At 37.8% G+C, this 23,707-nt stretch overlaps 1 protein-coding gene across 3 annotated transcripts in view; it reads left to right on the top strand.

Annotated features, from left to right (window-relative positions):
• GCFC2 (GC-rich sequence DNA-binding factor 2) overlaps nt 1–23,707 on the top strand; it is a 66,079-nt gene that overhangs the window by 9,663 nt on the left and 32,709 nt on the right. For all 3 annotated transcript variants that reach the window (XM_081253761.1, XM_081253760.1, XM_081253762.1), the window contains exons 3-5: nt 3,334–3,555; nt 4,469–4,569; nt 19,196–19,311. In XM_081253761.1, the coding sequence (XP_081109887.1) occupies nt 3,334–3,555; nt 4,469–4,569; nt 19,196–19,311 (439 nt within the window). The remainder of the gene's footprint in view (nt 1–3,333; nt 3,556–4,468; nt 4,570–19,195; nt 19,312–23,707) is intronic.

Below are 23,707 nucleotides of genomic sequence, written 5' to 3'. Positions count from 1 at the left end.
CAGAAAGATCAATGGAACAGAATAGAAAGCCCAGAAATAGACCCACGCACATATGGTCACCTTATCTTTGATAAAGGAGGCAAGAATATACAGTGGAGAAAGGACAGCCTCTTCAATAAGTGGTGCTGGGAAAACTGGACAGGTACATGTAAAAGTATGAGATTAGATCACTCCCTAACACCATGCACAAAAATAAACTCAAAATGGATTAAAGACCTAACTCTAAGGCCAGAAACTATCAAACACTTAGAGGGAAACATAGGCAGAACACTCTATGACATAAATCAGAGCAAGATCCTTTTTGACCCGTCTCCTAGAGAAATGGAAATAAAAACAAAGATAAACAAATGGGACCTAATGAAACTTCAAAGCTTTTGCACAGCAAAGGAAACCATAAACAAGACCAAAAGACAACACTCACAATGGGAGAAAATATTTGCCAATGAAGCAACTTACAAAGAATTTATCTCCAAAATTTATAAGCAGCTCATGCAGCTCAATAACAAAAAAACAACCCAATCCAAAAATGGGCAGAAGACATTTCTCCAAAGAAGATATACAGACTGCCAACAAACACATGAAAGAATGCTCAACATCTTTAATCATTAGAGAAATGCAAATCAAAACTACAGTGAGATATCATCTCACACCAGTCAGAATGGCCATCATCAAAAAACCTAGAAACAATAAATGCTGGAGAGGGTGTGGAAAAAAGGGAACACTTTTGCACTGCTCGTGGGAATGTGAATTGGTACAGCCACTATGGAGAGCAGTATGGAGGTTCCTTAAAAAACTACAAATAGAACTACCGTATCACCCAGCAATCCCACTACTGGGCATATACCCTGAGAAAACCATAATTCAAAAAGAGTCATGTACCAAAATGTTCATAGCAGCCCAATTTACAATAGCCCAGAGATGGAAACAACCTAAGTGTCCATCATCAGATGAATGGATAAAGAAGATGTGGCACATATATACAATGGAATATTACTCAGCCATAAAAAGAAACGAAATTGAGCTATTTGTAATGAGGTGGATAGACCTAGAGTCTGTCATACAGAGTGAAGTAAGTCGGAAAGAGAAAGACAAATACCGTATGCTAACACATATATATGGAATTTAAGAAGAAAAAAATGTCATGAAGAACCTAGGAGTAAGACAGGAATAAAGATACAGACCTACTAGAGAATGGACTTGAGGATATGGGGAGGGGGGAAGGGTAAGCTGTGACAAAGCAAAAGAGAGGCATGGACATATACACTACCAAGCGTAAGGTAGATAGCTAGTGGGAAGGAGCCGCATAGCACAGGGAGATCAGCTCTGTGCTTTGTGACCACCTCGAGGGGTGGGATAGGGAGGGTGGGAGGGAGACGCAAGAGGGAGGGGATATAGGAACATATGTATATGTATAACTGATTCATTTTGTTATAAAGCAGAAGTTAGCACACCTTTGTTAAGCAATTATACTCCAATAAAGATGTAAAAAAAACCTTTATTTCTAACATTAGTATTTTTCTATAGCAGTGTTTTTTTAAATTTAATTTTACTTTTTTATACTGCAGGTTCTTATTAGTTATCTGTTTTATACATATTAGTGTATATATGTCAATCCCAATCTCCCAATTCATCCCACCCCCTACCACGCCACTTTTCCCCCTTGGTGTCCTTGCGTTTGTTCTCTACATCTGTGTCACTGTTTTCCTTGCAAACCGGTTCATCTGTACCATTTTTCTAGATTCCACATATATGCATTAATATACGATATTTGTTTTTCTCTTACTGACTTACGTCGCTTTGTATGACAGTCTGTAGGTCCATCCACGTCTCTACAAATGACCCAGTTTCGTTCCTTTTTATGGCTAATATTCCATTGTATATATGTACCACATCTTCTTTATCCATTCGTCTGTTGATGGGCATTTAGGTTGCTTCCATGACCTGGCTATTGTAAATAGTGCTGCAGTGAACACTGGGGTGCATGTGTCTTTTTGAATTATGGTTTTCTCTGGTATATGCTCAGTAGTGGGATTGCTGGGTCATATGGTAATTCTATATTTAGTTTTTGAAGGAACCTCCATATTGTTCTCCATAGTGGCTGTATCAATTTACATTCCCACCAACAGTACAAGAGCGTTCCCTTTTCTCCACACCCTCTGCAGCATGTGTTGTTTGTAGATTTTCTAATGGTGCCTATTGTAACTGGTGTCAGGTGATACCTCATTGTAGTTTTGATTTGCATTTCTCTAATAATTAGTGATGTTGAGCAGCTTTTCATGTGCCTCTTGGCCATCTGTATGTCTTCTTTGGAGAAATGTCTATTTACGTCTTCTACCATTTTTTGATTGGGTTCTTTGTTTTTTTTAAATATTGAGCTGCATGAGGTGTTTATATATTTTGGAGATTACTCCTTTGTCCATTGATTCGTCTGCAAATATTTTCTCCCCTTCTGAGGGCTGTCTTTTCATCTTGTTTACAGTTTCCTTTACTATGCAAAAGCTTTTAAGTTTCGTTAGGTCCCATTTGTTTATTTTTGTTTTTATTTCCATTACTATAGGAGGTGGATCAAAAAAGATCTTGCCATGATTTATGTCAAAGAGTGTTCTTCCTATGTTTTCCTCTAAGAGTTTCCCATCTTACATTAGGTCTTTAATCCGTTTTGAATTTATTTTTGTGTGTGATGTCAGGGAGTGTTCTAATTTCATTCTTCTACATGTAGCTGCCCTGTTTTCCCAGCACCACTCATTAAAGAGACTGTCTTTTCTCCATTGCATATCCTTGCCTCCTTTGTCATAGATTAGTTGACCACAGGTGCGTGGGTTTATGTCTGGGCTTTCTATCCTGTTCCATTAGTCTGTATTTCTGTTTTTGTGCCAGAGCCATATTGTCTTCATTACTGTAGCTTTGTAGTATAATCTGAAGTCAGGGAGTCTGATTCCTCCAGCTCCGTTTTTTTCCCTCAAGATTGCTTTGGCTGGGCTTCCCTGGAGGCGCAGTGGTTGAGAGTCCACCTGCTGATGCAGGGGACACGGGTTCATGCCCCGATCCGGGAGGATCCCACATGCCGCGGAGTGCCTGGGCCCGTGAGCCATGGCCGCTGAGCCTGCATGTCCAGAGCCTGTGCTCCGCAATGGGAGAGGCCACAGCAGTGAGAGGCTCGCATACCACAAAAAAATAATAATAATAATAATTCTATTGAAACAGATTTTGAGTCATTATTCATATCAAAATAGTGAAAAAATTGGAAAAATGGTGCTCTTTTCCTTTAAATATGAGGAATATTTCTCTCTGTTAGTATTTTGTTTTCAATGTCCTCCTCTTTGTTTCTTTCAGTAAATATCCCTGCTGCAGCTTTTATTCAGGCAGCCTACCGAAAACGTGAATTGGCCAGGGCCCAAGAGGACTATATTTCTTTGGATGTAAAACATGCCTTCACCATCTCTGGTATGAAGAAAAACACTGAATATCCTGAGAGTGAGACTGATGATCATGAAAATATAATACCATTTACCCCGAAGCCTCAAACACTTAGACAAAAGATGGCTGAAAAAACAGGTACATATTTAATTTATTTATAATAAATGAACATTAAGGCATTTTTCATTAGAATATAATATTATGATAAAAATATCCATAAAAACATAATGTAGTATCTCCTATTCTAAAGGTTGTTTAAGTTATTTTTTTAATACCAATGTATTTACTGACATCATGGCTTCTAAAATACATGTCTGTATCAAAATGTTATCAAAGGGTACATGCAATAATAATGTTTACTGTTATCTGATCTCCACTTGATCTTTCTTGACAGGTTAAAAAATTTGTAGAGTTTCCTATTTTTGATATTGAAAACTTTCATTTTCACCTTTATAAGATTTTTTTTAACATAGAAACATTGGTAGGATTTTGGTGTCATGTGTTAAAATCTTCCCTGCTCTAGTAAAAAGTTTTCCTCAACCCATATTCCTTAGGTATCAAAGAACTATTTTCACATTTCTCATTTGTAAACAATAATGTTTTACCAAGTTTTTGTGATTTCAAATAATACTATTTCAGAATGAGACTTTTGGTTCCTATTAACCCAGAAATTATTTTTGCGTGTTTAGATTCTAAGGTAGAATTGAGAATCTCTGATAAAACCAAATGTTGCATTTTTTCCAAGCTTTTTCATATGTGAGACCATCATGTTTTGAGTGAGACAGTTTGGTGATAAATGCAGATTCTGAAGTCAGATTGCTAGATTCAGGTCCTAGGTTCAACACAGTCCTTAGATAGAGAACTGTGTTATGTAACATCGTGATATCTTAGTTTCTTTATTTATAAAGAGAGAGTAAAGTTTGAATTGTGAAGAAAAGGTTAACACATATAAAGAGCTGCTAAGCCATTTATAAGCTCCCCAATTGCTAATTTCTGCTGCTATTAGAATGGAAAAATATGGAATATTTATACATGAACTTTTTTTTTCAAGCAACCAGAAATGAAGAAACAAGTGAAGATAGTGAAGAAGATAAAAAATATCAAGATATTTGGGAAGAGCAGCAGATGAGAAAAGCAATTAAAATCACAAAGGTAATAATCTTTTATGCCATATGTATTAGTTTCCACAAACTTGATGGCTAAAATAACAGACATCTATTCTCTCACAGTTGTTGAGGCTAGAAGTCTCAATTCATGGTGTTGGCAGGGCTGTGCTCCTTTTGAAGGCCCTAGGAAAGAATTCTTTTTTTTTTTCCTTTTTTCCCCCCTTTTTCTTTTCTTAATTGAAGTTGAGTTGATATAACAGTATTGTGTTAGTTTCAGGTGTACTAGATAGTGATTGACTTTTATATACATTATGAAATAAATCACCATGATAAGTCTAGTAACAATCTTTCACCATACAAAATTATTACAGTGTAATTGACTACGTTCTTTATGCTGTATATCATATCCCTGTGACTTATTTATTTTATAACTGGAAGTTTGTACCTCTTAATCCCCTTCACTTATTTCACCCTACCCCCATCCGCCTCCCCTCAGGCAACGACCAGTTTACTCTTTGTGTCTATATTGTCTGTTTCTGTTTTGTTTGTTTCATTTTTTAGATTCCACACATAAGTGAGATCAAAGAGATTGTCCTTCTCTGTCTTGTTACACTTAGCATAATACCCTCTATGTCCATCCATGTTGTTGCAAATGGCATGATTTCATTCTTTTTTATGGCTGAATAATATTCAATTGTGTATATATTACCACATATTCTTTATCTATTTGTATATCAGTGGACACTTAAGTTGCTTCCATATCTTGGCAATTGTGAATAACGCTGCAATGAGCATAGGGTTGCATATAACTTTTCAAATTAACATTTTCGTTTTCTTCAGGTAATTACCCAGAGTGGAATTGCAGGATCATATGGTAGTTCTATTTTTAATATTTTGAGGAATCTCCATGCTGTTTTCCATGGTGGCTGCACCAATTTACATTCCCACCAACAATGCACAAGGGTTCCCTTTTCTCCACATCCTTGCCAACCCTTGTTGTTTGTTGTCTTTTTGATAATAACCATTCTAATAGGTGTGAGGTATCTTATTTTGGTGTTGATTTGCATTTCCCTGATGATTAGTGATGTTGAGCATCTTTTCATGTTTCTGTTGGCCATTTGTAAATCTTCTTTGAAGAAATGTCTTTTCAGATCCTCTGTGTATTTTTTGATCAGATTTTTTTGATATTGAGGTGTATGAGTTCTTTATATAATTTGAATATTAACAATTTATCACATATATCATTTGCAGATACCTCCTCCCATTCAGTAGAGTGCCTTTTTGTTTTATTGATGGTTTCCTTTGCTTGTGCAGAAGGTTTTTCAATTTGTAGTCTCATTTGATTATCTTTGCTTTTATTGCCCTTGCCTGAGAAGACATATCCAAAAAATACTGCTGAGACTCATGTTAAAGAGCATACTACCTATGTTTTCTTCTACTTTTATGGTTTCAAAAATGAGTTTTCTATATGGTATAAGAAAGTGGTCCAGTTTCATTCTTTTGCATGTAGCTGTCCAGTTTTCCCAGCACCATTTTTTTTATTTTTTTATTTTTTTTATTAGTTTCTGCTTTATAACTAAAGTGAATCAGTCATACATATACATCTGTTCCCACATCCCTTCCCTCATGCATCTCCCTCCCTCCCACCCTCCCCATCCCACCCCTCCAGGCGGTCACAAAGCACCGAGTTGATCTCTCTGTGCTCTGCGGCTGCTTCCCACTATCTATCTACCTTACGTTTGGTAGTGTATATATGTCCATGCCTCTCTTTCGCTTTGTCACAGCTTACCCTTCCCCCTCCCCATATCCTCAAGTCCATTCTCAAGTAGGTCTGTGTCTTTATTCCTGTTTTACCCCTAGGTTCTTCATGACATTTTTTTTTAAATTCCATATATATGTGTTAGCATACAGTATTTGTCTTTCTCTTTCTGACTTACTTCACTCTGTATGATACACTCTAGGTCTATCCACCTCATTACAAATAGCTCAGTTTCGTTTCTTTTTATGGCTGAGTAATATTCCATTGTATATATGTGCCACATCTTCTTTATCCATTCATCCGATGATGGACACTTAGGTTGTTTCCAGCTCCGGGCTATTGTGAATAGAGCTGCAATGAACATTTTGGTACATGTCTCTTTTTGAATTATGGTTTTCTCAGGGTATATGCCTAGTAGTGGGATTGCTGGATCATATGGTAGTTCTATTTTTAGTTTTTTAAGGAACCTCCATACTGTTCTCCATAGTGCCTGTACCAATTCACATTCCCACCAGCAGTGCAAGAGGGTTCCCTTTTCTCCACCCCCTCTCCAGCATTTATTGTTTCTAGATTTCTTGATGATGGCCATTCTGACTGGTGTGGGATGATATCTCATTGTAGTTTTGATTTGCATTTCTCTAATGATTAATGACATTGAGCATTCTTTCATGTGTTTGTTGGCAGTCTGTATATCTTCTTTGGAGAAATGCCTATTTAAGTCTTCTGCCCATTTTTGGATTGGGTTGTTTGTTTTTTTGCTATTGAGCTGCATGAGCTGTTTATAAATTTTGGAGGAATCAGGCTCCCTGACTTCAGACTATACTACAAAGCTACAGTAATCAAGACAGTGTGGTACTGGCACAAAAACAGAAAGATAGATCAATGGAACAGGATAGAAAGCCCAGAGATAAACCCACTCACATATGGTCAACTTATCTTTTTTTTTTTTTTTTTTTTCTTTTTGCGGTATGCGGGCCTCTCACTCTTGTGGCCTCTCCCGTTGCGGAGCACAGGCTCCGGATGCGCAGGCCCAGCGGCCATGGCTCACGGGCCCAGCCGCTCCGCGGCATATGGGATCCTCCCAGACCGGGGCACGAACCCGTATCCCCTGCATCGGCAGGCGGACTCTCAACCACTGCGCCACCAGGGAGGCCCGGTCAACTTATCTTTGATAAAGGAGGCAGGAATGTACAGTGGAGAAAGGACAGCCCCAGCACCATTTATTGAAGGGACTGCCTTCTCCCCCATTGTATATCCTTGTCGCCTTTGTTGTAGATTAGTTGACCATATAAGTATGGGTTTATATCTGGGCCCTTTATTCTGTTCCATTGATCTATGTGTCTGTTTTTGTGACAGTAACATACTGTTTTGATTACAATATAGTTTGAAATATGTAGTGTGAAACCAAGGAGCTTGATATCCCTAGCTTTGTTCTTTCTCAAGATTGCTTTGGCTGTTTCAGGGTCTTTTGTAGTTCCATATAAATGTCAAGATTATTTGTTCTAGTTCCATGAAATATTTCATTGGCATTTTGGTAGGGATTGAATTGAATCTCCCAGCAGAGAATTCTTTCTTGCTTTTTGTAAGTTCTGGTAGCTCCAGGTATTCCTTGCTTTGTGACTACATAACTTCTATCTCTACCTCCTTCTTCACATGGCCTTCTCTACGCTCTACTTTGTGTGTCTCTTATAAGGATACTTGTCATTGGATTTAGGGCCTACTTGGGTAATCCAGGATAATCTCATCTTGAGATTCTTCACTTAATTATAACCACAAAGACCCTTTTTCCAAATAAGGTCATATTCAGAGGTTCCAGGGGTTAAGATATAGACCTATCTTTGGGAGGCCATCATTCAACCCACTATACCATGTACATTATGTTCTTTTCCCACTAGATTATGAATACTTTCTACATATTGTAAGTCCCTTGAGGGAACCATCTTTTTTACTTTTAATTTTACAGTTATATGGTAGATGCCTAAATGTGAAGTTCAAACAAATAAATAGGGTTAAAACAAAACTAACAAACAAAAAAAGTATTATACTTGGGGTGGAAAGTCCTAGATTTGGGTTGTGGCTCTACCACTAAAATACACTCTCCCTGAAGTCAAGAATTATTAACTACTTTTTTCCGTGTTATATCCCATAGTGTCTAATATTGTGAGAGCTCAATAATTATTGGTATGACTTTGAGAAAATAATTTCATTTTTCAAAATCTCAGTTTTCTCATCAATAAAGTGCGAATAATAAAGTGGGAATGATAATGTTACCTACCTGAGTAGGTGGCTGTAAGGCTCAAAGTTATAATGGTCTAATCTAAGTCAAAGTGCTTATAAATTGTATAACAAACACAATTTTTATTTTTAATCTTTTTAACAGGAGTGCTTTGAAAGATTTTTTGCTCTTTTAAGCAAGAAAGTATTGTACGATCTTCCTGTTATTAAAACTAAAAAGCTAAATAAAAGTAAGCCTTCAGTTACAACTTAGAAGTCTCTGAGCCATTTTTTTTTTTTTAGTTATTTGCAGTCTGAATTTTTTTGCTATTAGTAAGAACTGGTAAATATTTGCTTGGTTTTTTTCCTTCCTTTTTTTTTTCTTTCTTTTGTTCAGATGTGCGTTTTTTGAACTTTTCTCTTAAGGTAATGGCCAAGAGTAGTATTACTAATAGAGAAGATGAACATTTTTATGGCACTTATTACATTTTTCTCTGTTGTCTTCTAGAGAAAATTTAGATCACTCTGTAATGCCACTGTTATTATGGGAATGTTCTACCGTAATCTTGCCAGCTTTAGGTATAAGTTCACTTGGTGAAAATGGAATCTCAAGTTTATTTGATTTGCATTTTTATTGCTGATGTGGATGCATTTACTGATTTCTTTATTAAAGTTTTACTTCATGCCACTGTATTCGTTTCCTGTGACTGTTCTAACAAATTACTACAAACTGAATGACTTGAAACAACCAAATCCTATTTTCTCACACTTTTGGAGGCCAGAAGTCCAAAATCAAGGTGTTGATACGGCTACACTCCTTCCAAAAAGCTCTAGAGGATAATCTAGTCCTTGACTATTTTAGCTTCTGGTGGCTATTGGCATTCCTTGGCATATAGCTGTATCTCTCTACTCCATCTTCACATCACCTCCTCTTTTTGCATCCCAAACTCTCTCTCCTACTCTTCTATGAAGCTACATGTAATTACAGTTAGGACTCATTTAGATAATCCAGGATAAGCTCCTATTCCCCAGAACCTGAACTTAATCACATCTTTTGCCATATAAGGTAATATTCATTCACAGGTTTGGGATTTTAGAACCTGGGCATATCTCTTGGAGATCACTGTGTAGCCTCTATAACTACTTAACAGTGGTAGACAAAAGAATGTACAATCTTTGCAGGGGAGAGACAGCTAAACAAAAGAATTATAGTAAAATCTTACAAGGTTCTGTGACAGAATTCTATACAGGGTTCTGAAATAGCACAAAGGAACAAGTGAGTGGTCAGTTTTATAGGCGAGAGGGTGGATGAGAAGGTTTGGAAAAGCCTGTAAGAAAATGGTCAAATTTGAATGAGTCTTTGAAAGATGTTTATGATGTAAGAGATTTGAAGCAAAAGAGCATATCAGGGGTGAAGACATGAAGTTTGAAAAGGCCTGGTTAATTTGGGAATTTGTAGGTATGATTCGAACTGAAGAGGAGACTTGGTAAGAATTGATGTGAGAAATGATCAAGTCTCATGGAAAATATAAAAAGTATAGTTAAGCCATTGAGTTGACTAATTATCTGGTCCACTTCTTCACATATCCTTTTCTAAAACAGGTTCTTCAGAACCTTTTCAACATTCTAAGCATGATGGTGATGAGTGAGTTACGATGAGCCAGAGGACAGTAATATGAAATGTACTGAGTTACAACATGTATTAGCTAGGAATACATTCCTCTGCAAGTAACAGAAAACCCAAATAATGGTGGCTTAAAGAAAATTAAAAGCTTTACCTAGAAACCCACCAGCAGACTTCCATTTGCTTTCCTTTCATTAGACTGGAGTTAGGTGGCAGCATCTATCATGAAAAACCGGTATTTGGTTTCTTGTTGTTTTAATTTATTTTACTGAAGTATAGTTTATTTACAATATTGTGTTAATTTCTACTGTACAGGAAAGTGATTCAGTTATACATATATATACATTCTTTTTCATACTCTTTTCCATTATGATTTATCACAGGATATTGAATAGAGTTCCCTGGGCTATAGAGTAGGACCTTGTTGATTATCCATTCTGTATATAATAGTTTCCATCTGCTAATCCCAAACTCCCAACCTGTCCCCCACTCCCCCTTGGCAACCACAAGTCTGTTCTCTATGTCTGAGTGTGTTTCTGTTTTGTAGATAAGTTCATTTCTGTCATATTTTAGATTCCACATATAAGTGATATCATATGGTATTTGTCTTTCTCATTCTGACTTACTTCACTTAGTATGATAACATCTAGGGCCATCCATGTTGCTGCAAATGGCATTATTTCATTCCTTTTTATGGCTGAGTAGTATTCCATTGTATATATGTACCACATCATCTTTATCCATTCATCTTCAATGGACATTTAGGTTGTTTCCATGTCTTGGCTATTGTAAATAGTGTTGCAATGAACATTGGGGTGCATGTATCTTTTTGAGTTATAGTTTTCTTTGGATGTATGCCCAGGAGTGGGATTGCAAGATCGTATGGCAACTCTATTTTTAGTTTTTTGAGGAACCTCCATACTGTTTTCCACAGTGGCTGCACCAATTAGCATTCCCAACAACAGTGTAAGAGGGTTCCCTTTTCTCCATACCCTCCAGCATTTATTATTTGTAGACTTTTTAATGATGGCCATTCTGACTGGTGTGAGGTGATACCTCATTGTAATTTTGTTTTGCATTTTTCTAATAATTATCAGTATTCAGCATCTTTTCATGTGCCTGTTGGACATCTGTATGTCTTTTTAGAGAAATTTCTATTTAGGTCTTCTGCCCATTTTTCTACTGGGTTGGTTTTTTTTGTTACTGAGTTGTGTGAGCTGTTTGTAGATTTTGGAAATTAAGCCCCTGTTGGTTACATCATTTGCAAATATTTTCTTCCAGTCTGTAGGTTGTCTTTTCATTTTGTTTATAGTTTCCTTTGCTGTGCAAAAGCTTATAAGTTTGATTAGGTCCAACTTGTTTATTTTTGCTTCTATTTCTGTTGCCTTGGGAGACTGACCTAAGAAAACATTGGTATGATTTATTTCAGAGAATGTGTTGCCTGTGTTCTCTTCTAAGAGTTTTATGGTGTCATGGCTTATATTTAAGTCTGTAAGCCATTTTGAGTTTATTTTTTGTGTATGGAGTAAGGGTTTGTTCTAACTTCATTGATTTACATGTGACTGTCCAACTTTCCCAACACCACTTCCTGAAGAGACTGTCTTTTCTCCATTGTATATTCTTGCCTCCTTTGTTGAAGATTAATTGGCCATAGGTGTGTGGGTTTATTTCTGGTCTCTCTCTTCTTTTCCATTGAATCCATATGTCTGTTTTTGTGCTGGCACCATGCTGTTTTTATTACTGTGGCTTTCTAGGATTGTCTGAAGTTTGGGAAGGTTATACCTCCAGCTTTGTTCATTTTCTTCAGGAGTGCTTTGGCAGTTCTGGGTATTTTATGATTCTATATAAATTTTAGGATTATTTGTTGTAGTTCGGTGAAAAATGGTATGGGTAATTTGATAGGGATCAGATTAAATCTGTAGATTGCTTTGGGTAGCATGGCCTTTTTAACAATATTAATTCTTCCAATCCAAGAGCATGGGATATTTCCCATTTCTTTAAATCATCTTCAATTTCCTTTATTAATGTTTTATATTTCTCAGCATATGTCTTTCACCTCCTTGGTGAGGTTTATTCCTAAGTATTTTCTTTTTTGATACGATTTTAAAAGGGATTGTTTTTTTTTTTTTCTTTCCCTTTCTGGTATTTCATTGTTAGTGTAAAGAAATGCAACCAATTTCTGTGTGTTAATCTTGTATCGTGGCTACCTTATGAATTTGTTTATCGGTTCTGCTAGTTTTTCTGTAGGTCATTAGGGTTTTCTACATATCATGTCACATAATGACAATTTTACCTCTTCCCTTCCAATTTGGATCCCTTTTATTTCTTTTTCTTGTCTGATTGCTGTGGCTAGGACTTCCAGTACTATGTTGAATAGAAGAGGTGAGAGTGAGCATCCTCGTGTTGATCTAGATTTTAGCGTGAAGGCTTTCAGTTTTTCACCATTGAGTATTATATTGGCTGTAGGTTTGTCATAGTTTTTATTATGTTGAAATATGTTCTCTCTACACCCAGTTTGGTATGAGTTTTTATCATGAATGAATGTTGAATTTTGTCAAATGCTTTTTCTGCATCTTTTGAGATTATCAGGTAGTTTTTGTCTTTTCTGTGTCAGTGTGGTGTATCACATTGATTGATTTGCATATTTTGAACCATCCTTGTGACCCTGGGATGAATCCAGCTAGATCATAGTGTATGATCTTTCTTATGTGTTGTTGGATTCAGTTTGCTAGTATTTTATTGAGAATTTTTGCATCTGTAATCATCAAAGATACTGGCCTGTAATTTTCTTCTTTTGTAGTGTCTTTGTCTGGTTTTGGTATCGAGCTGATGGTGGCTTCATAGAATGTCTTTGGGAGTTTTCCCTCCTCTTCACTCTTTTGGAAGAGTTTAAGAAGGATCAGTATGAGTCCTTTTTTGTGTGCTTGGTAGGATTCGCCTGTGAAGCCATCAGGCCCTGGACTTTTGTTTGTAGGGAGTTTTTTTATTACAGATTCTATTTCACTTCTAGTGATTGGTCTGTCCAAAGTATCTATTTCTTCTTGATTCAATTTTGGTGGGATGTTTCTAGAAACTTGTCCATTTCTTCTAGGTTGTTCAATTTGTTGGCATATAATTGTTCATAGTATTTGCTTATGTTTTTTTGTATTTCTTCAGTATCAGTTGTGATTTCTCCTCTTTCATTTCTCATTTTGTTTATTTGATTCCCCTCTCTTTTCTTCTTGGTGAGCCTGTCTAGAGGTTTGTCAATCTTGTTTAGCCTTTCAGAGAACCAGCTCTTGGTTTTATTGATTTCTTTCTATTGTTTTTGTAATCCCTTTTTCATTTATTTCCTCTCTGGTCCTTATCATTTCCTTCTTTCTGCTTACTTTGGGTTTTGTTTGTTCTTCTTTTTCTAATTCGTTTAGGTGTTAGGTTTTCATTTGAAATTTTTCTTGTTCTTTGAGGGAGGGAGGCCTGTATCACAATGAACTGATCTCTAAGAACTACTCTGCTGTAGCCCATGGATTTTTGTAAGATTGTATTTTCATTGTCATTTGTCTCAAGGTATTTTTTAATTTCCTCTTTGATTTCATCGTTGACCCATTGGGTTTTTTGGTAGCATGTTGTTTAGTCTCCATGTGATCTTTTTTTTTTTTTTTCGCGTTTCTTTTTCTGTGGTTGATTTCAGTTTCATGCTGTTGTGGTTAGAAAACCTGCTTGAAAACATTTCTGTACTCTTTAAATTTGTTGAGGCTTGTTTTGTGCCTCAGTATGTGGTCAACCCTAGAGAATGCCCCATGTGCACTTGAAAAGACTGTGTATTGGGTTTTTTGGAAATAATGCCTGAAAATATCAATTAAGTCTAAATGCTCTAGTGTATCATTTAGGATCTCTGCTGCGTTATTGATTTTCTGTCTAGAAGATCTGTCCACTGATATGAGCAGGGTGTTTAAGTCTCCTGCTATTATTGTACTCCCATCCCTTTTTCCCTTTATGTCTGTTAGTATTTGTTTTATGTATTTGGGTGCTCCTATATTGGGTGCATATATGTTGACGAATGTAATATCCTCCTCTTATATTGATCCTTTCATCATTATATAGTGTTCTTCTTTATCTTTCTTTATGGTCTTTGTTTTAAAGTCCATTTTGCCTGATATGAGTAGTGCTACCCCTGCTTTCTTGTCATTTCTGTTTGCATGAGATATCTTTTTCCATCCCCTCACTTTCAGTCTGTGTCCTTCACTCTGAAGTGGGTCTCTTGTAGACAGCATATGGTAGGCTCTTGTTTTTTAATCCAATCTGCCAGTCTGTATTTTTTGATTGCAGCATTTAGTCCATTGACATTTAAGGTAATTATTGATAGATATATATTTATTGCCATTTTTAACCTTGTTTTCCGGTTGATTTTGTATTTTTTCTTTGTTCCTTTCTTTTTGTTTTTCCTTTTGTGGTTTGATGATTTTCTTTTGTATTATGCTTATTCTCTTCTTTTTGGTTTTTGTGAATCTGTTGTATGTTTTTTGATTTGTAGTAACCCATATGGTTTTCAAATATGTTAACCCATTACTATATCTACTTGCTTTAGACTGATGATAGTCATATAGGCTCAAACACATTCTAAAATTTAAAAATCTACATTATTTTACTCTCCTACCTGGCATTTTATGATTTTGATACCCTCTTTTACATCTTCATGTTTATCCTTTTTCTGTTCATTTTGCTTATCATCCCTTTCATAAAAATGTTTGTTTTTTAATCTGTATACTGGCTTAAGTGATTTACTTTCCATTTTTGATTTTCTCTTTTATATAGATTATTGCTTCTTTTCTATTTAGAGAAGGCCTTTAATTATTTCTTTTAGTATAGGTTTAGTATTGCTGTTATTCTTTTAGTTTTTGCTCTTCTGAGAAATTCTGTCTCTTTCCTATTCCAAATGATAATCTTGCTGAGTAGAGTATCCTAGGTTGCAGATTTTTTTCCTTTCAGGACTTTGACTATATCTTGCCACTCCCTTCTGTCCTGCAATGTTTTCTATAGGAAAATCAGGTAATAGCCTTATGGTGGTTCCCTTGTAATTAACTCTTTTTACTCCCTTCTGGCCTGCAATGTTTTCTATAGGGAAATCAGGTAATAGCCTTATGTGGGTTCCCTTGTAATTAACCCTTTTTTTTCTTGGTGCCTTTAGAATCCTCTATCTTTAACTTTTGCCACTTTAATCATAATATGTCTTGGTGTAGGTCTGCATGGGCTCATCTTGTTTGGGACCCTCTGTGCTTCCTGTGCCTAGATATCTGTTTCCTTCTTTAGGTTTGGGAAGTTTTCAGCCATAATTTCTTCAAATACATTTTCGATCCCCTTGTCTCTTTCTTCCCCTTCTGAAATTCCTATTATGCATAGATTGGCACGCTTTATATTTAATATTTTAAAAACTTTTATTGTGGACATATAATAATACAATGAATCCCCCTCTGTGGACCATCATTCAGCTTCAAAAATTGCCAACTATTGGCTAATTTTGTTTCATCGATGCCCTCATGTACTCACCCTGCCCATATTATTATGTTTTAGTTAATAGACTTTTTTTTTTTAGAGAAGTTTTAGGTTCACAAAAAATTAAGCAGATAATATGCAGCATTCCCACCTCTCCCTCTTCACCCAGTTTCTCCCATTATTAACATCTTGCATTAGTCTGGTACATTTGTTACAATTGATGAACCAATACTGAGATATTATTATTAACCAAAGTCTGTAGCTTATGTTACAGTTCACTCTTTGTGTTGTACAGTTCTATGAGCATAAGCTGTTTATTCCACAATTTATAGAGTCAATTATCCCTAAGACCATAAATGTCTGGACTAAATCTAAACTGCCTTCTAAATCTTTAGTCCAGGAATCAGTGAAGTGATAAAAAAAAAAAAGCCCTTGGAACTAATTGAAAATTGTAAAGTTGAGGAAACAGCAGACCATACTAAAAATCACCAGTCCTGGTACATAAAAGCAACTGTAGCGCAAGTCATCTTTGCCCAAAGTGTGGGTGGGGCTGTGGGCTGGGGAGGAGCCTGTATCCTGCCCTGGCCCTTATGGGCCTGGAGGAGACAGAACCCACTCTTCAAGGAACAGTAATTTTAATTGAAGCAACATTGTTGAGGCAGCAGGAGCAGGAAGGAGAGCATAGAACTTTCCACAAGCATGACTGGAGTCAGAACCTCAGAGGTCCTTGCGGCAGGGAAGAGAAGCCTTTGAGTCAAGTACTGAAGCTCAGTGCTTTGGCCTGGGTGCTATACATGTCACTTCTGCTCAGACTTCCTTAGCTGCAAGGAGGCATGTGGCTGTGCCCAGCTTCACGGGAGTGCGGAAGTATCCTACCTTAACGGCAGTGTCCATGTACTCCAGTTGCTGGGGCCTCCACGGACTGTGACCCATGGAGACTGCTGCTGCCGTTAAGTCCCAGAGGTGGGGATGGGGGAGAGGTTCGGGGCAGCTTCAAGGCCTGGACCCCACAAGTGGGTGGCCCTGGCGAGGGCTCTGGAGCTCTGCAGGGCACAGCCCTCAGCCTGTCCCTGAGCCACCAGCTCACCCTCCGGCCTGAGGCCAGAGGGCCTGGAGGGCCCCAGGGAGAAGGCTGCGATCCTCCTCTCTCTGCACTCTCCACAGCGAGGACCACTGCCAGGCTGATTGTTGGCAGAGCGGGACCTCTAACCACTGGCAAGCTTTGTATTATCCCATAGATCTTTTCTATTGCTTCCATTTTTTTCATTTCTTTTATATTGGCTTTCTGTCTGCTGTTCTGATTGGGTGATTTACATTATTTTGTCTTTCAGAACACATTCGTTCTGCATTATTCAGTCTGCTGTTTATTGCCTTTAACTCAGCTTTCATCTGGGCAACTGAGTTTTCTAATTTTTCTTGGCTCCTCTATATAGTTTCTAGTTCCTTTTTACAGTAATATGTATTTCAATTATAGTCTTTCTTAATTCCTTCAGTATTTTCACTATCTCCTTTTTGAAATCAGTATCTATTAGATGAAGATGTCTGTTTCACTGTTTGTTCTTTCAGGGCAATTCTCTTGATCTTTTAATTGGAAGTGGTTGTTCTGCTTCTTCATTTTACTTATATTTCTCTTACTCTGTGAGTTTAGGAGAAACAGTTAATTACTGTGGTCTTGGAGGGCTATTTTTATGTGGGAGTATCCATGTGTAGCCTGCATGGGTTTAATATATTTGGTGGGAGGGCTGTTTTTAGTATGGCTGCCTCTTTCCTCAGTGTGTGCTGGCCATTATCACCTTAAAAGGGGGTGTGACTGGTGTTGTGGTGACCCGAGCCTGAACTGAATGTTGAGCGGATCCTCCTCTTTGCTCTGTGGTTGTCACAGCCCTGTTGGAGGCAGCGTCTACCCCCTAGTTGTTGGAGTAGAAACCCTCAGATCTGTTTCTGATGTGCGGTGTGAGATAGGTGGAATTGGAGCACTCGCACTGAGAGAGGAGCCACTGAGTGTTCCTCTCCCAGAGCTATCCACTGTGAAGTGCGCTCCATGGTGTCACCTGAAACCCACTGTGCAAGCTAACAAAGTATACTGTTGGTGGCATGCCCTTGGCCCCACCTCAACTTTGGGAATGCAGGCAGTAGTCCCTGGTGTCCCTCAGGCCCTGTGTTTACAAAGCCACCAGCTCAAATCAACCAGTGCAGATCCACTGAAGTCAGGTACCACGACTGCAGTAGTTGCACACCTGGACCCGCCATGGGAGCTATGGAAGCAACCCAGACCCTGTCCCAGCCTGCATGTGCATGCGCCCACAGAGCCCACAGGTGCTAAGTCCAGACCCATCAGAGCTGCAGGAGCACCCGTTGTCCATTCAGATATCGTGCAGTCGCTGAGTTTTTACAAAACCAGTAGCCGTGGCATAAATCTGCAGATCACACAGTCATGGGGAGATGGCTTAGATTTCAGCCCTGCTTCCTAAGTTGTGTGACCCCTGGTAATCAACTCGGATTTCAGCCCCGTCTCCACTTGTGGGCAACCCCCTGGCACTTGCATGCCCCCAGAGCTTGTAGAGGTGGTGCCAAGCCAGCTGAGAGTGTGCAGAGAAAGAGGCTGCTATGGCGGCCCTGCCCCTCCCTTCACTCATATGCACATTAACAGTGGGGTTTCAGTGGCAGCCCCACTCCCTCTGTGAGCATGCCAGGTGTGAGGCTGCTATTGGCAGGCACCACCCCTCCCTTCTCACACCCCCTTAACAATGACACTTCGCTTCTATGGCGGGCCCAGGCTTCTTCCATGTATACCCACCGGTTGATGCTGTACCACACTCCAGCCACTTCCTACTGTCTCCACACAGCCAACCCCAGTCCTTCGCCTGGGTCTGTCCTCTAAAGTTGGAGTATCAGCACCCAGCCCTCATGTGCACCAGCCGATGTGCATCTCAGGCTGGGGAGTGCAGGGCAGTGGCCCAGACCATCTGTTCTGGTCTCTCTGTGCAAACTGGCTGCTGCTGTCTCCTCTGAGCCTCTGAAGCTCCCTTTCTGTCCCACCTGAGGGGGCTTCCAAGGTATGGGAACCTTTTCCTCTTTCATGACTCCCTCCCAGGGACACAGGTCCCATCCCACTTCCCTTTTTTTCTTTTTCTTTCATCCTACCCGATTACATGGAGATCTTTCTTGCACTTTTAGGTTCTGAGATCTGCCAGGTTCAGTAGGTATTCTGTGAGAATTGTTCCACAGAGATGTATTTTTCATGTATTTGTGGGTGGAGGTGACCTCCATGTCCTTCTATTCTGCCACCTTGATTGGAGCCTCCAGTATGTGGTTTTTTGAGAGTATATTAGATCATAAACAGAACTAGCTATATAAACACTGAGAACCAAGCTTTTGTGAAAAATAAGATTTTGTAATTTGCCTCTTGCACATGAATTTAAAGTTCTAACTTTTAAAACTGTGTGCAAATTTTAAAAACGTTTTATTACAACCATAAAAAATGTCAGAGGCATGGAATTTTGAGCTGGTGAGACCTTGGTGTATCCAATCTGCTTTCATGCTATTAATATTTGTAAGACTAATGAATGTTGAAAACAATATAAATTTTCATATTATTTTTAGGGACGAGAGATAGATCTTTCTCATAGCAGTGAATCTCAAACAGTGAAGAAGTTTGGTGCTTCCATTTCATTTCCACCAGTAAATTTAGAAATTATAAAGAAGCAACTAAATACTAGGTAAGTAATATTAATTTTAAAATTTATATTTGTCATAGACATTTAATAGTGAAAAAAATTAGCACTATAATCTTTTTAACTATTAAATATTAGTATTAAAGAGATTTATAGGAAAAAGTTAGCATCACCTGTTACCACATTAATATAACTGATTTCCTTTTTTTATATGTCTTTTAGTGTTTATAATAAATATATATAGTATAGTTACAATCAATAAAATCAAGTTCTGCTTTTTTCACTTACTATTTTTGTTAACATTTATCTGCATTGTTAAATAGCCTTTAATTTTTAAAAATAATATGTCGGGAGTGTTGGCAGCAAGATGCCAGAATAAGAAGCCCTAGACCTCATTGCCTCACAGAGATACCAACTTAACAACAACATACTGTCCAAAAAGCTTTTATGAGCACTCCAGGAATCAGGAAGCTGTGGTACCCCAGGCAAGCTCAAAGTCCAAAATACCCACATTGTAATGGGTAAGAAAAACCATTTCATTCCAACTGCATCTAGCCCCTCTCACAAGCCAGCACTGCTTTTGATGGAGAGAAAAAACCCAAGTCATAGCTTTTCCATTGGGAAGGAGAAAGAAGTGTGGAACACTGTCTTTTGGAGGTACTGCCCAAGGGACTTGTTTCTGTCTTGTCTGTCTCAGAGCACTGATGGGGAACCATCATACATTAAATACCTGAGGACAAGAAAGAGCTAAGCAGCCTGTTGCAGAACCGGAAAGTCTGCAGTACTACAAACACCAGAGGGAACAAGAGACTACAGAATCCTGAAAAGGAAACCCACAAATCTCTATAACTAGGAAATTTCATATAGAAGCCCAGAGAAGGCGCATCCCCCAGGAAAGGTTTGAGAAGACACTCTTCCCCACACAACACCACTGGGAGTCTCCAGTCAAGCTGATTGAAATGCACTTAAGAGAAACAGCTTCATATGGGGGAGAAACTCCCCTTAAGTGCATTTTCAAATACACAAAACACAACAAAAAGATAACCAGATACATGAAGAAACAAGGAAACATGGCCCAATCAAAGGGCCAAAATTAATTCCAGAACTAAAAGAAACAGAGGTCTATGAATTACCTGACAGAGAATTCAGAATAGTCTTCTTAAAGAAGCTTAATGTGCCATAAGTGATCACAGACAACTAAAGAAATCAGGGAACTGATACATGAACAAGGTTGGAATACCAACAGAGGTGGAAACTGAGAAAGAACCAGAGGTTCTAGAGCTGAAAGTGTAATAACTGAACTAAAAAATTTACTGAAGGTAGCAGACTATATCAAGCAGAAGAAACAAGTGAGACCTCCGAGAGTGATCATTTGAAATTACCAAGTCAGAGTAACAAAAAGAAAAAAAAAAGAAAAGTGAAGAAATCCTAAGGGATTTATATGATGCTATCAAGCAGAACAACATATACATTATGGGAATCCAAGAAGGAGAAGAGTAGCAGAATGGGACAGAGAGCTTATCTGAAGATATAATGGCCAAAGCCTTAACGGCCTGAGGAAGGAAATGGGCATTCAACTTCAAAAAGTTAAAAGGACTCCAACAAGGATGAATACAAGGAGGCTTACACTGAGACGATTATAATCAAACTTTCTATATACAAAGAATTTAAAAAGCCACAAAACAAAAGCACCTCATCATGTACAAGAGGGCCCCATAAGATTAACAAGAGACTTCTCAACAGAAACATTACAGGGGCCAGAAGGGAGTAGGATGATATATTCAAAGTACTGAAAGAAAGAAACTGCCAACAGAGATTACTGTATCCAGCAAAACTGTCCTTCATGTATGAAGGAGAAATAAAGAACTCAGGTAAACAAAGCTGAGGGAGTTCATCACACTAGACCTGCCTTAACAAAAATTGCTGAAAGATATCCTTCAAGTTGAAATGAAAGAACACTAGACAGTAGCATGAACCATACAAAAATACAAAGTTCTCTGGTAAAAGTAAATATATATATAAATACAGAATCCAGTAATACTGTAAGAGTGGTGTAAAAATCACTTTTAATATAGAATTTTAAAGGTAAAAGCACAAAAATAACTATAACATGTTAGTGGATACAAAATTTTTAAGTGTAATCTGTGATATCAATAACAAGAGGTGGAGGGGAGATATAAAGAAGTAGAGTTTTTGTATGTGATTGAAGTTAAGATGTTGTCAGTTTAAAATAGATTACTAGAATTATAAGGTTTTTTTTGGTAATCTCCATGGTAAACATAAAGAAAATACCTATAGAAGATAGGCAGAGGAAAATGAAAGCGATCCAGAGCACATCACTAAAAAAAAATCAACAAAACACAAGGCAGCAACAAAGTGAGAGAGTGGCGTGGACATATATACACTACCAAACATAAAATAGCTAGTGGGAAGCAGGTGCATAGCACAGGGAGATCAGCTCGGTGCTTTGTGACCACCTAGAGGGGTGGGATAGGGAGGGAGGGAGACGCAAGAGGGAAGACATTTGGGAACATATGTATATGTATAACTGATTCACTTTGTTATAAAGCAGAAACTAACACACCATTGTAAAGCAATTATACTCCAATAAAGATGTTAAAAAAAAAAAAGAGGGAGAGGCACAAAATAACTACAAGACAGACAAAAAACAATTTAAAAATAACAGTTGTAAGTCCTTCCATATCAGTAATTACTTCAAATGTGAATGGATTATATTCTATGATCAAAAGCCATACAGTGGCTGAATAGGTTGGGAAAAATAAAAGAAGCAAGATCTGGGAATTCCCTGGTGGTCCAGTGGTTAGGATTCTGTGCTTTCACTGCCTAGCACCTGGGTTTGATCCCTGGTCAGGGAACTAAGGTCCCACAAGCTGCACAGCCAAAAAATTTTAAAAAGCAAGAGCCAACTATATACTATCTGCAAGAGGCTCACTTAGATTTAAGGATACATATAGGATGAAAGTGATAGGATTGCAAAAAGATTCCATGAAAACAGTAAACAAAAGAGAGCAGGAGTGGCATTACTTAGAGAAAAGAATTTTAAGTTTAAAACTACAAGAGAGGGCTTCCCTGGTGGCGCAGTGGTTGAGAGTCCGCCTGCCAATGCAGGGGACACGGGTTCGTGCCCCGGTCTGGGAGGATCCCACATGCCACGGAGCTGCTGGGCCCGTGAGCCATGGCCGCTGAGCCTGCGCATCCGGAGCCTGTGCCCCGCAACGGGAGAGGCCACGACGGTGAGAGGCCCACATACTGAAATAAATAAATAAATAAATAAATAAATAACTACAAGAGACAAGGATATTATGTAATATAAAAGGGTCAATTTATTGGGACAATATAGCAATTTTATATATATATATATATATATATATATATATACACCCAACAGTAGAGCACCTAACTGTATAAAGCAAATATTGACAGAGCTGAAGGGAGAAATAGCAATATAATAATAGTATGAGACCTCAATATCATACTTTCAAATAATTGATGAAATAGACAGAGAATCTTAAGGAAACAGTGATCTTGAACAAAGCTAAATGAACCTAACAAATATATGGAATGTTCCACCCAACAGCAGCAGAATATACTGTCTTTTCAAGCACACAGACCATACTCTGCAGGATAGATCCCACATTAGGTCACAAACAAGTCTTAACAAATTTAACGTTGAAATCATACCTTTTCCAAGCACAGTGCAGTGAGACTAGAAATTGGTAACAGAAAGGGAAAGGGAAAATTCACAAATGTGTGGAAACTAAACATGCTCTTGAACAGCCAATGTACCAAAGAAGAAATCAAAATGGAAACTATAAAGTATCTTGAGGCAAATGAAAACAAAAACACCAAAAGTTATGGGATGCAGCAAAAGCAGTACTAAGGGAAGTTTATAGCAATGAACACATTAAAAAAAAAGATATCAAATCAACAGCGTAACTGTACCTCAAAAAACTTAAGAAAGAACAAACTGAGCCCAGAGTTATCAGAAGGAAGGAAATAGTAAAGATTAGAGCAGAAATAAACATAATAGAGCATAGAAAAACAACTGAAGAAAAATCAAAACTGAAAGTTTTTTTTTTTTTTTAAGATCCAAAAAATTGACAAGCCCTTAGCCAGGCTAAGTGAAAAAGAGAATAGGTTCAAATAACAAAAATAAGAAAGAGAAACGTTACAGCTAATGCCACAGAAACAAACAAAAAGGATCATAAGATACTACTCTAAACAATTATACACCAACAAACTAAATAACCAAGAAGAAATGGATCAATTTCAAGAAACATACAACCTACCAATACTGATTTATAAAGAGATGAAAAATTTGAACAAATCTGTTACTAGTAAGGAGATTGAATTAGTAGTCAAAAACCTACCAACAAAGAAAAGCCCAGGACAGATAACCTCACTGGATAATTCTACCAAA

The sequence above is a fragment of the Mesoplodon bidens genome, assembly GCF_964165515.1.
Source record: "Mesoplodon bidens genome assembly, chromosome: 14".
In the NCBI taxonomy this organism is placed as follows: Eukaryota; Metazoa; Chordata; class Mammalia; order Artiodactyla; family Ziphiidae; genus Mesoplodon; species Mesoplodon bidens.
The sequence above is the reverse complement of the archived record's forward strand: the minus strand, read 5'-3'. Positions and strand labels throughout refer to the sequence as shown.